Below are 17,224 nucleotides of genomic sequence, written 5' to 3' on the forward strand. Positions count from 1 at the left end.
CACTCAAAATGCAGTAGACTGAGCTACCAATTATAGAAATTAAGGGGTTGCCCAAGGCACTCAAACAACAGTATATAACATATGTTATGTAACATACAACGTTTAGTACAAAAAACAAAGTGACAGGAGTTTTTCGGAAACTCCAAAGGAAGAGTAGTCCGTTGGAGTCCTTTAATATGTTAAACAGCCAGCCGACACGGGTTTCATCGCATTTGCGAATCCTCAGGGCTAAAATGGCTGTATCAAAATCAGAAGGTCGCGCAGCTGGTGATAATTCCGACCCAGCCGGGCCCGTGACCGTCAATGTAACAGATGAGGAGACAAAGGGTACTGGTCTCCGCACCGTGTGAAGAGGTTTGTAAGCCGAATGTCCGGTAATGGAAGAGTAGTCTGCTGGAAGGATGGTGATGTGTACTACTAGCAAGCAGTATTGGTCTCAAAGGGTATTACTGTTATAATATCCCATCCTGGAGTCGGGTACGACTTCAGTTCTTATTGTGAGGACATCCGAGTCTTAATGTATCTAGAAGCGGCATGTAGCGTGTCCTCTCACCGGGCCGGGATGGGATATTATAACAGTAATACCCTTTGAGACCAATACTGCTTGCTAGTAGTACACATCTTCAAAAAAAGATCAGAAAAATTCAGATCCAGAGAACCTGGCTAACTACTGGAACATGACACCTTTAGGTCTGTTTCAGAAACAGGGAAAGAAAACTTTTTCTTTATAGTCCCCTCACTCACCGGAGTTTCCTCACGGTGACATGCTTCATCATTGGGGCTTCTCAACCCGCTACGGGTTGAGGCGTGCTGCGACTATCGCGGTTGCGAAGGAGCACTTTTATATGAAGACTGTGTCGTGTAATGTGAGAGAAAGGGGAAAATGAAGTGGAGTGAAAAATTAAAAATATCCTACTAGTGGGCTAAACTAACTTTATTCAGGCTCCTAGTGGATATATTAAAAATGGGGTGGTTTACTAGGTAAACCGGTTCTATTATGGAACACAGTGCCTAGTAAGAATGTCAACTAGTTTCGAGCTGTACCCCACAGCTCTTCTTCAGGACTACAACAGGGTCCAGCCCTGTGAGTACCACTCCAAAACAAAAACAAAAAGTGAAAGGTATGCCTATATTAATTTTTGAATATACATACTCTTTTCTTGCAATTCATTGGCATATTTTTTCAAAGGTTTCACTGAACCTCATGGTCAATCGCGGGAAGGTCATATATCCCCGTAATTACTTGTTACGAGGTGCTGTCTCGGCGGTAAACCTACTCGGCTCCCCTTGAGACCGGCGATCGCCGGTCTCAAGGGGAGCCGAGTAGGTTTACCGCCGAGACAGCACCTCGTAACAAGTAATTTCGGGGATATATGACCTTCCCGCGATTGACCATGAGGTTCAGTGAAACCTTTGAAAAAATATGCCAATGAATTGCAAGAAAAGAGTATGTATATTCAAAAATTAATATAGGCATACCTTTCACTTTTTGTTTTTGTTTTGGAGTGGTACTCACAGGGCTGGACCCTGTTGTAGTCCTGAAGAAGAGCTGTGGGGTACAGCTCGAAACTAGTTGACACTCTTACTAGGCACTGTGTTCCATAATAGAACCGGTTTACCTAGTAAACCACCCCATTTTTAATATATCCACTAGGAGCCTGAATAAAGTTAGTTTAGCCCACTAGTAGGATATTTTTAATTTTTCACTCCACTTCATTTTCCCCTTTCTCTCACATTACACGACACATAGTCTTCATATAAAAGAGCTCCTTCGCAACCGCGATATTCGCAGCACGCCTCAACCCGTAGCGGGTTGAGAAGCCCCAATGATGAAGCATGTCACCGTGAGGAAACTCCGGTGAGTGAGGGGACTATAAAGAAAAAGTTTTCTTTCCCTGTTTCTGAAACAGACCTAAAGGTGTCATGTTCCAGTAGTTAGCCAGGTTCTCTGGATCTGAATTTTTCTGATCTTTTTTTGAATAAGTATTGCTGTGGAGGGCGAACCTGGCTGATCTCTCCCTCTACCTCCCCCTGTTTTGTATTTCATAGTAGTACACATCACCATCCTTCCAGCAGACTACTCTTCCATTACCGGACGTTCGGCTTAATAACCTCTTCACACCGTGCGGAGACCAGTACCCTTTGTCTCTTCATCTGTTACATCGACGGTCACGGGCCCGGCTGGGTCGGAATTATCACCAGCTGCGCGACCTTCTGATTTTGATACAACAATTTTAGCCCTGAGGATTCGCAAATGCGATGAAACACGTGTCGGCTGGCTGTTTGACATATTAAAGGACTCCAACGGACTACTCTTCCTTTGGAGTTTCCGAAAAACTCCTGTCACTTTGTTTTTTGTACTAAACGTTGTATGTTACATAACATATGTCATACTGTTGTTTGAGTGCATTGGGCAACCCCTTAACTCACCGATGCTGCTGCCTGCACTGCGACCTGCGGGCACTGCACACCTCCACTTTACACCGCAGCTCTGACGCCTGCCGGCCCTCCTGACTTCAAACTCAAGGAGTTTGACCTACAACAAGTGTGACTTCAAGGGCCCAACCACTCCTGCACCTACTCCCGGAAATGACGGCTGCAGACGCCGATCCTCCAGAGCTCACCGCAAGGTCCGACACCCAGCTTCTCCAAAGGTATCGTTTTGCAGGTCAACCCGACACCGTAGCTGTGCCCGCGAAGCTGCAGTGGGCCAGAACTGTTGGATTTGTTTGCTCACTACGCCGTGATAGCCCCGGACGGAGCGAATGACTACAAGGAACTTTATATAAAGTCTATTTTTGCTATATTGATATTTGGATTACTGTATGTAGGATTTCTATCGTTTCGGGTCTTGTTTTACACAGGAAAATATTGTATATTTTTCTAAAAGTGGTGTGGTATCCTTTTGTAGTGTTTTCACTGTAATACTGTTTGTTATATGCAAATACTTTGAACACTGTCTCTGAGATAAGCCTGAGTGCTCGTGCCAAGCTACCAAGGGGGTGAGCAGGGGTTGAGCAGGGTTTGTTTTAGACGTGTAATCCCCTTATCCTGAATAGAGTGGTGGATTCTGCCTGGCTTCGGTGCATACCCTATCCAGCCAGAGAACCGATTTCTAACAGAGTGCCTGAGGACTAGACTTCGCTGGTCTTTGTGAGGAAGCTGTTGCAGCCACCACAACATAAATGTACTTGTTCCCAATAAAAGTGCTGAGGTCACAAAGGACACCACCACAAACGCCATAACACATGGTAGGACATGACCAGGTGCAGGTCCTTGTGGTTAATGATTCCATTCTCCTGGTTAGTGCAAGGATCTGACAGGTGAAATACTCTTGCATGGTGGGGGTCTAGTACATGGTTTCACAGAAAAATCTTTCACCCCCTGAAGGACCAGCAGGTGCAGTCAAGATACTCACCAGTGCCTTCGTCAGAGTCAGCTGTGCCAGTTAAGATAATGAAATGACAAAGGCCTTGGGATGTGTACCAGGTTCTGCAGTGTCTGTACCAGGGAAGACAGACCTTCACTAGAGACACAGCAGGAGCTGCACTAGGACTTTGCTCAAAAGGTTCACTGGGTGCCTCTTTGGCATTCAACTTCATACTCCAAGATCCAGGAAGAAGCCTGACGAAAAGGGTCAGATTAATCTAACCTATTTACCATAGAGCCCACGCCTCTTAAGAAGGGACTGCTGTTATTGGGCCAGACATTTAAAAGCACATCTGCTATGTCTAGTCATGCTCCTTGAGAAGTAGACCACCTAGCTTCCAGTAATGGGGTTACTTTTAGCATAATTAGAGCACAGCTTTCAGGGGAACTGATTGAGCAGGGGCCAAAGTATACTGGTGCTTCCACTTCTTTTTGTACCTTGCATGCTTTGGGGAGGACACAGGGAGTTTTCGACCACTGGGGAGGCTTGAATTATTTGCTTTTTACTCTACTGAGGCTAGATTCTTAGTGCATGGGTGGCATTCTCCGGCTTAACAGAGACATACTCGGTGTGAAATCTCAGTATAAATGCAAGGAAGAGGGGACTATGCTATTTGGGACTGGGATTGAGGCCACCAATGGGGATCTGGGATAGACTTCCTGATGCAAGTCTCTGGACCTGGGATAGACTCCCCGATGCAATCCTCTGGAGTCACCGAAGCAGCAAGAAACTATGGCACCCAGAAACACGCCTTGGGAGGAAGATGATCAAGATCACATGGTGCAACAGGCTTGCAGGAAGGAACTCAAGAGGGAGAAACAAACTCAACACTGCAGTGCAATGGTGGCTGGGGGAACCCACTCCCAGCATAGGGGTTAGGTTATCAAGACAGTGAAAAGGAGTCCCTAGAGCAGTGACTCTTGATCTAAAAGAATCTTCTGCTGCGCGTGCTTTATGCTGTTTCCATGTTTCATGCTGTTTCCACGGAATGTGACAAGAGGGTTCAGCTGGAACAAATCATCCGGCAAGAGACAGAATGGGGCAGTAGATAGTTTAGCAACCAGGTCCTTTTGCTCTTCCACTGAGTCACATACATCACTTATGCAGGGACAGCGAGGGCAACCTCCACCAACAGGTGGGAGGGTCCTTGACAGGAATGCCTTGGACCTTAGTGGCAGAATGGGGCACGAAGACAGAGATCATGTACTTACTTCTGGATAGTTCTTCCTGGTAATCAAATCCAAGGCCCCTTTACAACTGGAGCTGCCCTGCTCTTTGTGAAAGTCGGCGAGCTCTGGAGGAACTGCAGTCTGATGGTAGTATACCCAAAGTGGAGGTGTGTATGCTGAGATGTAGAAATTGGAAGGCTCAGCAGCTGCATATGGCCAATAGCACAATGTATATAGCTTAAATCCAGAATTGCAGTATAAACTAGGAGAGGGGATGGAAAGGAAGCAAAAAGTCGGAAAAAGACCATAAAATGAACCAAAAGACCAGGGCATGACCCAGTTAATATTTTGCTCCACAAATTCCGATCCACATTGATGGGTTTAAAAAGGGAACTATGTGCAGGGAAGGGAGTATACCACATAAAACAGCTGAATGCATGTGTAGTACCAACATGCGCAAAAAACAAAGTGGACGAACCCACTTGCAACAAAACGCTCACTTGTATGTGATTTACAGGAGTGCCAGAAAACCCTTTGGTTTATTTGAAGACCCCTCACCCACCAACCTAGTTGTTGGCATGCTTCATCACTGGGTTCCCAACCGGGTAGCCGAATGCACCCGGTTGTGCTGCGATGCCTGATTACAGCGGAGCTAGTATGGTGTGGTATGTGAGAGAAGTGGTGAAAGCTAAAATTATCTCTGGGGATCCTTACTAAATATACTTTATTTTTAGCGGCCCATGATAAGGTTAAAATAAGACGAGCGGGCAACTACGCCAAGTGTGTGAAGTGAGTGTGTGGCAAATATAAGCCATGTGTATCGTGATTTTGCAGGACCCTCCGGGGTCCTGCAAAAAGCTACTAGCAACACGTAGCTAGTGTTTTTTATCTGTGGGTCCGTGAGTATACAGACACCACCCACCCCACAACACACCTTAGTGTGCGTGTTGTTAATCACTATACACGTGGCTTACTTTTGCCAAACCCTCACTTCACACACTTGATCCGGATGAAAGACCCCACTTTTTAAGGGGCTGAAACATGTAGACCTACCTTTGGGACAACAAGGAGCATTGTTGGGTGGGGGTGAATGTTTGCATTGTCCAGCATTCCGTCCATCAATTGTTTCTTTTGCATGTGTCGCCCTAAGTGGGAAGGGTATGCCTAGACGTGGGTCCCGTGCTCACTACACCACTGGAATAAAGCTAGCCTGGCTGATGAAGGGTGATGCCCATAAACCAAACCCAGGATGCTTGCTTCCAGTCCAGGGAGGACCTTGCTTGGCAGTTTGGGCTGGACTGTTCTCACAACAAACAGGGTCAAGACTGATTTGCATATGGCTGGGTCCAAACTGGGGTGGTGTGGTGAGCAGAAGAAAGATGGATTAAACCCATATCCTTGTGACTGGGGATGAATGTTTGCATTGTCCAGCATTCCATCCATCAATTGTTTCTTTTGCATATGTCACCCTAAGTGGGAAGGGTATGCCCAGATGTGGGTCCCGTGCTCACTACACCACTGGTATCAAGCTAGCCTGGCTGATGAAGGGTGATGCCCAGAAACCGGTTCCAGGATGCTTGTTTCCGGTCCAGGGAGGACCTTGCTTGGGAGTCCGGGCTGGACTGTTCCCACAACGAACATGGTCAAGACTGATTTGCATATAGCTGGGTCCATACTGGGGTGGTGTGGTGAGCAAAAGAATGTTCGATTAAACCCAGATCCTTGTGACTGGGGGTGAATGTTTGCATTTTCCAGCATTACGTCCATCAATTGTTTCTTTTGCAGTGGTTGGGCAGTTAGCATTTAGTCAACAAGGCAAAAAGTTATCAGATATTTGCTGAAAAAAGTGTGCATCACCGTACATATTAGAATGAAACTTGTGGAGTAAGGGCTAGTTCCAGGATTCTATTCTTTTTTTTTTTTTTTTTTTTTTTAAACCTTTATTTAACATTTGCAATCAAATACAAACAAGGGCCTACAACCCCCAGGGCTGGCCGCTAATCATAGGATCTTAATTCACAATGCGTATCGGTTGCAAAGGTAATTCAAGTTAGACACAGGATAAGAGGTTTTCATTTTATATTAATAAGTAGAGAGAGTCAGGTATGGCACAGCGTCTCGGATCACAAAGTGGGGACGAGCAAAGAAACAAAGTATCCAAGAGAAACTCGCTATCAACTAAGTCAACGGAGGTAATACAAGTCATCAGGATAAACTAGCGCATTGTGATCGTCGACTCCATCAGTAATGTCCGCCCCAGAACGCCAAACCCTCGAACAATCAAGGTACAAATATAGAGATCAGGATGCGTGAAACCGAACCCACTATACTAACGCGGAAGAAGAAAAGAGAGGAAAACAAGGGGAAGAGAAGGAAAAAAGAGGCCATAGAACAAAAATAAAAACGAACACCCATCCCCACACCCCCCCACCCTGCACCCCTGCTGATGACTACGGCCACCCCCCTCGCAGCGTGCCTGTCGCCCAGTAAGAGAACCCGAAATATAGAAGATGAGAAAGAAAGAAAAGACAAAGAACCCCACCCAGTGAGGGAAATCGGAGGAGGGCATGTTGTACGGACTCCCGGTCTCCTTCCTCCGTCATGACCAACCCCGCCCCGGACTCCGTTAGATCAGATAAACAATCCCGGTAAACCTATATGACAATGAGAGACCCAGATAACAGTATCAACCCTGGCCCCGCCTATCAAATGCACAGAAATCATTAATTAAGGAAAGTCTTTTCCACGAAGCACTGCAAGAGTCCAAAGAACAGGGGCAAACAGAGAAGAAAAGTGCGATAGTTCTCGATGTGGAAAGTCGGTGCCAATGATGCCCCTCCCCGCCTCCGAAGCCAAGCATTACCCCATCCGCCATCTTGAGAGCCCGACAGGGGAGGGGAGTCGACAAAATCCAAAACAACAAAGGATAAGGAATGGAAAGTTCCAGAATGGGAATATCTTGCAAGTGTCCCACAGGATACACAATCGGGGGTTCCAACGGCTCCACAGGGTAATCGGGCACAGTACGGTCGGATAGGTCAAATATAGTAGGAGCAAACCCTGCTTCCAGCGCCGGGTCAATACAAGTCTCCGAGGCATAAATTGAAATGCAAGCTGGTTGCCGTGGCGCGGGTGTCGAGTCAGGATCCGCTCTCAGGTCTATGATTCCATCCGTCTCAGACAGCAAGCTGCAAGTCCGGGCTGCAATGGTTCCCTTGAGTGCCATAAGTGCCTCCAGCACCGTTCGCAGTGACTGGCCAGTTTGAGCCTGCTCCGCTAGCTGCTTTTCTTCCTCCAACATGGTAGTACCCACGGAGTGGCGCCTTCTCCGGGGCAAAATTAGACGGAGCAGGAGTAAGCCATGAGGGACTGATGTGTAACAAGCAATAATACGCAGCGAGGTACCGACCCGGGGGGGATCGACGATGCGAATGTCGTACCCCCGGTCAGGGACCCCCGCGACACATCGCCGTGCGTCACTCGTCGCCTCACCTATTGTAGAGCACCAGGCAGTTGGTGGTAGCAAACCAATCAAAAGTCCGAATGCTCCAGAGAGCGGACCCGACCACGTTCAGCAGTCCTTTGTTATTCAACCCGGACCCGGCAGAGCCCGCACTCGAGACCCCGGCTTCCCCGCTGGGTTAGGCCTCGGACGACCATCGATGTATCTCCGCTCCACAACGGCGGAGAAACTCCGGGATTGCACCACTGGAAAGCAGGTCAAATCACACACGGATCCGGTGCGGGTAACCAGGATAGTCGACAGGATAATAGGCCGAAAGACGGAGGTCGGCGGAGCCGGGAGACTATGCGGCCATCTTGGTTGGTGTCGTAGCTCCTCCTCCCAGGATTCTATTCTTAAGAGAGGTGGAGAACTTCCAATTCCTAAGTAATGAATTATTAAGTAATATATTTTTTCAATTATTAGGATTTAAATGATGCACCTTTTTTAGATGGTGTTGCCTGGAAAGTAACCGCAGTCACCATTGAGTAGGACTGCTGACTTTGATTAAAAAATATCATGGGATGTTGTTGAACATATCCTCTCTGCATCCTCAATCACCAGTTCTGTAATTGTTGCACTCTATGCAAACATAGGCGCTAGATTTGCATGTGGTTATCAACATCTCCAGCAGCTTAATTTTTTGCAATGTCTAACAAGGGCACTTACTTGGTGCTCATTGTGTCTACAGTTGCCATGTTATTACTGGTCATGCCTGGTGATGTCGATTATTTGTGTCATATTACTGAAGGGGTGGGATAACAGGGTTATATTTTCCAGTCTTTCCTATGCTTCTCTTGTAGCAGGAGATCACCGTTTATTGTTAAGGGAGCGACCCTTGACCCTGTCACCAGGTAGGCCACCCACCTCAGCCGCCACACGGTCCTCCTGTGCCGCTGCCCCGCTGTCGCTTCCCGCTGTGCCCTGACCGCTACCTCCATCTCCCCGGTCTGTTTTTACTTGGGTTTGCTTGGGTTTGATTTGCTTGGTTTGCCTGTGACTTTATTTGCCTGCCTGTATCTTTATATGCATTTCTGTACTCCGTATTGTTATTGTGCCCACTTGTGACCCTTCTCTCCCCCCTACCCCCCTTCTGTGTCACCCTCCCACCCGCACCCCCCTCGCGCTTCCAGCCGCTGCGTCCCCGTTCCCCTGGTTCCCCATACGCCGCCCCGCTCCCGCCTTCCAGCTGCTCCTCCCTCCCACAGCCTCATATGGAGGACGCGCAGCAGCCGCGCGCAGCGGGCGCACCAAAGGTAAGGCCGTCTGCGCCCGTCAGTGCCTGGACCGCGCCCAGCGTCAGAACCCCTGGCCCCCGTCAAAGCCAAGATACCCGACTGAGATACAACACCGCCGCCCTCCACGCACCCAACATCGGCCGACCGCTCGCCTGCTACTGAGCTTCCCCGAAGCGCACCCACGGACCCTTCACCTGTCAAGCCTGCATATTCACCTGCCTCCGAACCTGCACCCCACCCTCCGGATCAGGCAACAACAATCACCTCAAGTGTATCGTACTCAACACCCGCTCCGTCCACAAGCCCGCGTAGAACTCTGGGACCTCCTCGATACAACAGCACCGGACCTGAACTTCCACCTGGAGAACAACAACGACAACACCACCACCACCCTGCTCGACAACCTCGGACTCAACCAACTGGTGAACACCCCCACCCACTATGCCGGTAACACACTTGACCCCATCTTCTCTGCCAGCGGCCACGTTACCTTCAGCCACTCCACCGGACTACACTGAACCGACTAAAGCTGCATCCATTTCAACTTTACGAAGACCCCATCCCACCACAGCCCGCAACAGATCCCCCGCAGATGCTGGAGCAAAGTCACCACAGACCAGCTAACCACATCACTGAGCCAGAACCCACCAATCGACACTGCTGACACCAACGACGCAGCCCGCAAACTCACACAGTGGAACTCCAACTGTGCCGACACCCTTGCACCATTGAAGAACCCTCCAGGCAAGCCCGGCAACAGGAAAGCCACTTGGTTCACCGACGACCTCAAAGAATCGAAGAAATCCTGCCGAACCCTCGAGAAAACCTGCCGAAGCCCTCGAGAAAACCTGACGCCACGAACAGACAACAGAAAACCTGACAGCCCTCAAGAATGCCAAGCGCAAACACCACCAGCTGATCCGCACCACCAAAAAGACCGTTCAAAGAGCGGCTGGACAATAACATACACAACAGCAAGGAACTCTTCAGCATCATAAAAGAGCTCTCCAACCCCAGCGCCAGCAGCTACTACCACACACCGTCACAAGACCTCTTCAACTCCCTCGCCACGTTATTTCACCGCAAGATCGCCGATATACACGGCAGCTTCGGCGCCCAGACTCTGCCGCCAGCCACCGAACCAACACCCCCTACCACCACCCTCAGCACTTAGACTCCCATCAGCATGGAAGACACCACCCACGTCATGAACACCAGCCACTCCGGCTCTGCCTCTGACCCATGCCCGCACCACGTCTTCAACAAAGCCGACACCATCATCGCACCCACAACTCCTTCACGTCCGCCACCTTCCCAGAGAGCTGGAAGCACGCAGAGATCAACGCCCTACTGAAGAAACCCACAGCGGACCCTAAAGACCTCAAGAACTTCCGCCCCATCTCCCTTCTTCCCTTCCCTGCTAAAGTCATCGAGAAAACCGTCAATAAACAGCTGACCGCATTCCTCGAGGCAAATGACTCCCTCGACCCATCCCAGTCCGGATTTCGAGCCAACCACAGCACCGAGACCGCCCTCATCGCAGCCACTGACGACATCAGGACCCTGCTTGACCACAGGGAAACAACGGCCCTCATCCTGCTAGATCTCTCAGCCGCCTTTGATACCATCTGCCATAGCACCCTAATAACCCGCCCCCCACAACGCTGGGATCCAAGGAAAAGCCCTGGACTGGATCATCTCATTCCACTCCGACAGAACCCAGAGAGTCCGCCTTCCTCCCTTCCGCTCCACAGCCACCGGGATCATCTGCGGCGTACCCCAAGGCTCGTCGCTCAGCCCAACCCCTCTTCAATATCTACATGAGCCCCCTCGCCACCATCGCACGCAAACACAACCTCAACATCATCTCCTACACCGACGACACCCAGCTGATAATCTCCCACACCAAAAACCCAGCCACCGCCAAAATCAACCCCCAGGAAGGAATGAAAGACTTCGGGGAATGGATGAAGCTGAGCCGTCTGAAACTGAACTCAGACAAGACGGAGGTCCTCATCCTCGGACCATCTCCAGCCGCCTGGGACGACTCCTGGTGGCCCACAGCGCTGGGCACCGCACCGACACCCACGGACCACGCACACAACCTGGGATTCATCCTGGATTCCTCTCTCACGATGACCAAGCAAGTCAACGCCATCTCAACCTCATGCTTCAACACCCTGCGCATGTTCAGAAAGATCTTCAGGTGGATCCCTACCGAAACCAGAAAGACAGTCACCAAGGCCCTCGTCACCAGCGGACAGGACTACGGGAACGCCCTATACGCAGGAACCACAGCCAAACTTCAGAAAAGACTCCAGCGCATACAGAACGCATCCGCACGACTCATCCTCGACATCCCTCGCCACAGCCACATATCTGCCCACCTAAGAGACCTGCACTGGCTTCCCGTCAGTAAAAGGATCACGTTCAGACTCCTCACCCACGCACACAAAGCGCTTCACGACATGGGCCCGAATACCTCAACAACCGCCTCACGTTCTACACTCCAACCCGCCAGCTCCGCTCCGCTAGCCTCGCCATCGCCACCGTCACACAGATTCACAGAACCACCACCAGAGGAAGATCGTTCTCCTACCTAGCTGTCAAGACGTGGAACTCCCTCCCCGCCCACCTACGACTGACACAGGACCATCTCACCTTCAGGAAACACCTCAAGACCTGGCTATTCGAGCAGTAGCAGCACCCCCTCCCTTCAGCGCCTTAAGACCCTCACGGGTGAGTAGCGCGCTCTATAAATGTTCTGATTGATTGATTGAAACCTGTATACTGTAAAGGCTGAGCATAATATGTGTGAGGAAGGAGATGGAAGACCAATTTGAAAATCAACATTTTATGATTCATCCTTTGACTTTGTCATAGAATGTGGAAGTGTAGAAAGAAACTTCTCATTTGACAGTTTCTCAAGTGGTATTTGATATGTTGTGTGCAATTCCATCAATGAGGTGAATAATTGATCATCAGCCACTATATGATCACTAATATGCTCCTGGACAAATCAGTTTAGACCAATAAAATCTCTTCACTTTTAATTGGATATGAAAGGTCTACTCTATCAATGTTTTGGATGATTGTAACATAATGTGTCTGTCTTCTTCAATGAGATGACATGAATTACATTTTAGAATGCCGCCCATCTTGGAGTTTCTGATGAAGCTTTTGTTATCCATTGCTGGTCATGAGATGTAGTATACGCAAGGTGATATTAGTTTGGAAAACCAAAGACACCTTTGAAAAACAGTATCTATAACTTGTCCATGTTTATTAAGGACTCTTTTAGAAGTATTAAATTAAGCTTACCTGTTTTGTCCTCTCTCGCAGTCCTTTGTCTTCATAATGGGGGTGGTTAGTTATGGTCCTTCCAGTACACAGCTTCACCCCTGCTAAAAGCTGCATACTCCCTGCAAACACAGCATTTGTTGGAGTGGTCGCCCTACATAAATGAAAAGAGTGAAAACATTTTAATTGTGCTAAACTTACTCACACCCTGAAAAACGTACAATAATTTGCAAGTGCAGGATAGGTAACTTTTCTCCCATCTTATGGCGCTGCTTTTCTGCGGTGCATGTTTAAACTCTAAAAATTATAATAGTCCAACTTTGAAGTAGACAATGTGTCATTCGAAAGCTCCAGCACACTGCTGTATCCTTCCTCATGTTCTGCTTTCCAGTAAGGGACTGTGTAACTGAAAGACCTGGGATACAGTATAGGGGACAATGCACAAAATAGGGTGGCAACAGATCTGAGGCACTATAAAAGGGCCTGCCAAAGGAACCAGAAGAAAAGTCTTATCCTTCCAGAACACCAGGGAGGTGCGGCCAGTCCCTAGCCTTCTCAGGAATCCCAAAGATAGGAATCAATAGTAAGAGAACACATACTGTGTGTCAGACAACATGAAGAGAAAGATCTGGATATTGGAAAACTGAATATATGTAAAGTTAGCGATTCCCAGTACAGGCCTTATAGGGGTATGTGGACACTTAGGACCTAATTAGGACTACGGCTGGCTGATGGACCGTTGTAGCCACGCTGGCGGTGTGGGCACGCCACACCAGCGGTCCAACAGCCTCATTTAAAGTTGACTAAAGCTAACTAAAGATAAGAGGATGCCAACGGTATTTTCTTAAGGAAGGATATTTATAGGGACAGATACTACTAATTATCTGTCTCATCACATCATAAATTGTATTGTATCAATCTATTGTCAAGTTATAACGTTCATCTAGTGGCTATTAACACCAACTAAAAAAAGGAACACACAAACAATAATTATGATTTGTAATTTTCTTTTAGAAAGTCTTTTTTCATTTTTACATCATAAATACAAATCAACTCATCACGCAATATTTAATCTTGTGTGAAAGTACTTTTCAAAATCCAAGAAACAAAATATCTTTTTGTTGTGAACCCTTAATCCATGGGTTGTGTGTCCTGCCTGGAGCTATTTATTTTCGGTACTAAAACTGTAGCCCCTGATCACCCCAGCTGAAGTCGGCTTGAAAATTTGTGATACTATGCTGTGGTTTACTTTAATGATTTTTGTGCCCATAGTCCTGATGAGTATGAGTATGAAAGGGGTAGGCCCTTAAAACTCAGGACCTGGGTCCGTGGGTCAGTACAAATAAGGTTTGGTCTGAGTTTCAAAAGTATCAGATAATTCAAAATAAACACACAATCACCATTGAATTTAAAAATGGGTCAGAACAATGGAACAGCTTATTCATTTCATTCATTTTGGCATTTTAATCATGCAAGGTCAGAGTGCGATCCAATTGCAGCCAAAGTTATGAGTAAACAGATTGTAGTATATACATGTAATTGTAATGTCATTACATTCGATATTCGGAATAGGTGCTCTCAGTGAAAAGGGGGAGGGTAAGTGAGTAAGTGAAGGGGACAGGGTAAAGGTGTTGTGACATAATTGTTACATCCAGATTAACGATTGAAAAACCTCTACAGTCAAATTAATGGGCAAAGGTTCCCAAGAATCACATCACACATAGATAGCGAGAATGCATCGCTTATTTAGCTCCTATGGTGTGTAGAATGGAGGCGTAGTTCTACGTTTCGACCCCGGTTACGCTAAAGGGCAATTCGCGGCCTCATGTTGGGGTCTTCATCAGGAAGGAATGGAGAGCCTACAGGGTAATATGAATACAGAATTCAGTATATACGTGGTGAATAAGTGTGGTGATATTATTCAAGAAAGGGACGTGGAAGGTTACCTACATCATCAAACGGTCATCTTATGTTCCGTCTGCAAAAGAGGGGGCTCCCTCGAGCTCCAAAGGATACTGAAAAACAATCAAAAGGTGCCATCAGGGCCCTGAAACTTGCTGGGTTAAAAATGGCCGGGGGTGGCAGGTAAAAGGGACTTACTTTTCGTGCTGGTAATCACACAGCCGATGGGCACAGGTAGTACAATCCTCGATGGGTTTGTATTACTGTAAAAAGAAGGGAAGTATCATTTAGCATAATAGGCCGTCTCGGTACACATGGGCAAACAGAGCGGATGTCTGTAGAAAGCCGCGCTGTTAGGATGGTATTTACCTATCAAAACGGGAACGCACAGCCGTGCTGTTTCTCCGTCGGCGTCCTGCATCCGAGTGTGCTCGCGGTGCAGGCGCTCAATGCCTGTGCCTAATAGAAAAGGGCTCGGCTCCCGGGTCCAATGGGAACCGAGGCCTGACTAGCGCGCTCAAGGGAGCGTCTCTCAAGATTTTCCTCACATCCTGGGGAAGTTTTGGTGTGTTCTTTATAATGATGGTGGAGAGTTTAGCTGTGTTCGAGTATATATGAACATACAGATATACACAGTTTTGGCGGGGTGGTGTGTTCATTTGTAGTGACGGTGGGGAGTCTAGCTGAATTCAAGTATATATTAACGTACAAATATCCACAGTTTTAACATGTAAAAGACCAGACAGAACTAACAACGTCAAAAGTACTAGGAAATATATTCCATACATGTGCCATAGTGGAGTAGCCAAGTATCGTGATGGCCTTGTAAATGAGGCCTGAAACTGTTTGACAGGCCGAAACGCGTCGACAGTTATCACCAATTTCGACACCTTTTTTGATTTGGAAATTGCCTTGATATAATCCCTAGGAGCATTATTGTGATTAGAAGCCATAAAGACACTGATTATTGCTTCTTATGCTCCTTGTTACTTTGGTGTTCGAAAAGGAAATAAGGCCAAGCAAAGACATTGCCAGTATTTTCCTTGTATATAAATTATTGGGCTTCTTACACAACCCATGGATTAAGGGTTCACAACAAAAAGATATTTTGTTTCTTGGATTTTGAAAAGTACTTTCACACACGATTAAATATTGTGTGATGAGTTGATTTGTATTTATGATGTAAAAATGAAAAAAGACTTTCTAAAAGAAAATTACAAATCATAATTGTTTGTGTGTTCCTTTTTTTAGTTGGTGTTAATAGCCACTAGATGAACGTTATAACTTGACAATAGATTAATACAATACAATTTATGATGTGATGAGACAGATAATTAGTAGTATCTGTCCCTATAAATATCCTTCCTTAAGAAAATACAGTTGGCATCCTCTTATCTTTAGTTAGCTGTATTCACCCAGATGCCTATTGGTTTACCGGGTACCCCCTGTTAATAATAATATATTAATAATCATTTAAAGTTGGGCAGTCTGACCACCATGGGACTGCCACAACTGCCATGGAACAGAGATCCCTGGCGGTGTTGCAGCAGTCTTGTAGCTGCAATATGCTTGGGGGCACTGGAGTCATAATCGTAATAAGTCGTAATAAACCCCTCTGTCAGTGTTGGCTGAATTTTTTTTAAAGAAACAGGACACAACATCACACTGTATCCCCTTGTGTATGAGGAAATTATGAATTACAATTAATAAACCAGGGTATTATACCTATAGCCCTGTCTCTTGCCTCCTGCCGCCATGAGACGACAGTCAGTTATCTGAGTATTAATATGTCTTTCCCATTGTGCCTGGTGAACAGAGACTACATTCAATCGACAATGCAAAGTGCTCTATAAATTGTACAATCTGTCAGCCTCGCTGCGATAGCTCTTGTAAGTTTCCCACAGAGTTAGTAGCTAGTCGTTGTCCAGATAATCCCCTTCAAGTCAGGCAGCAGCTTTTGGCAGTCTGCCATGAACTAGGAATTGCCCAGGTTCCACCCCAAATAGATCTTAGATTCTCACATGTTAGAAATTAACTTTCCTCATATAAATCTCCCATCCTTTGACATAATCCAGAGATCCATTTGGACCCACTCACTTCGCAAATAAGTTTGTGAAAGTGTGGAAGACATCAAACAGTCGAAACAGGTCATAAATGGGACACATCTCAGGACTCTACTCACTACCGAGTCCCATACTGATGACATTTAAGGGACCAAATGTGATACTCTTGGGCCGGGTTTCTTAGAAGTATAAAAAAGGAGCTGAGGGTTGTCTCAATTCAACATTTTAGTAAATATATTGTCTTTCGATTGAAAACTTCATCTAGTCACAACGGTAAATTCTGTAACCGAGTCACTTGATACTAGCATACCAAATCTGGCAGGGCAATTTAATGATGAGGCAAGAACCAGCACAAAGCAAAGTGGTCAACAAACTGTCAATCCATTGAAATCTATTCTCGGGCAGAAGTCAAATCACTATCTGAAAGACGAAAATACACCTTGGAAGTATTACCATTTTTACCAGCTCAACTCATTAGCAACAATGGGACTTGAAACAGAAGGAAACAAAACATTTTAAGCCCTCCAGTACTCTGCCTATGTTCAGATTCCCTTCATCCCTATGACTAAGAGCAATCTGGATATTTTAATGGCTTAGGATGCCATGTCATTCCCAGCTCT

General features: G+C 46.9%; 1 protein-coding gene across 3 annotated transcripts in view; it reads right to left on the reverse strand.

Annotated features, from left to right (window-relative positions):
• The window catches only part of DPY19L3 (dpy-19 like C-mannosyltransferase 3), a 472,263-nt gene that overhangs the window by 71,840 nt on the left and 383,199 nt on the right, over positions 1–17,224 (reverse strand). For all 3 annotated transcript variants that reach the window (XM_086945460.1, XM_086945459.1, XM_086945461.1), the window contains one exon: positions 12,661–12,793. In XM_086945460.1, the coding sequence (XP_086801586.1) occupies positions 12,661–12,793 (133 nt within the window). The remainder of the gene's footprint in view (positions 1–12,660; positions 12,794–17,224) is intronic.

This window comes from Lissotriton vulgaris, chromosome 12, assembly GCF_964263255.1.
Source record: "Lissotriton vulgaris chromosome 12, aLisVul1.2, whole genome shotgun sequence".
In the NCBI taxonomy this organism is placed as follows: domain Eukaryota; kingdom Metazoa; phylum Chordata; class Amphibia; order Caudata; family Salamandridae; genus Lissotriton; species Lissotriton vulgaris.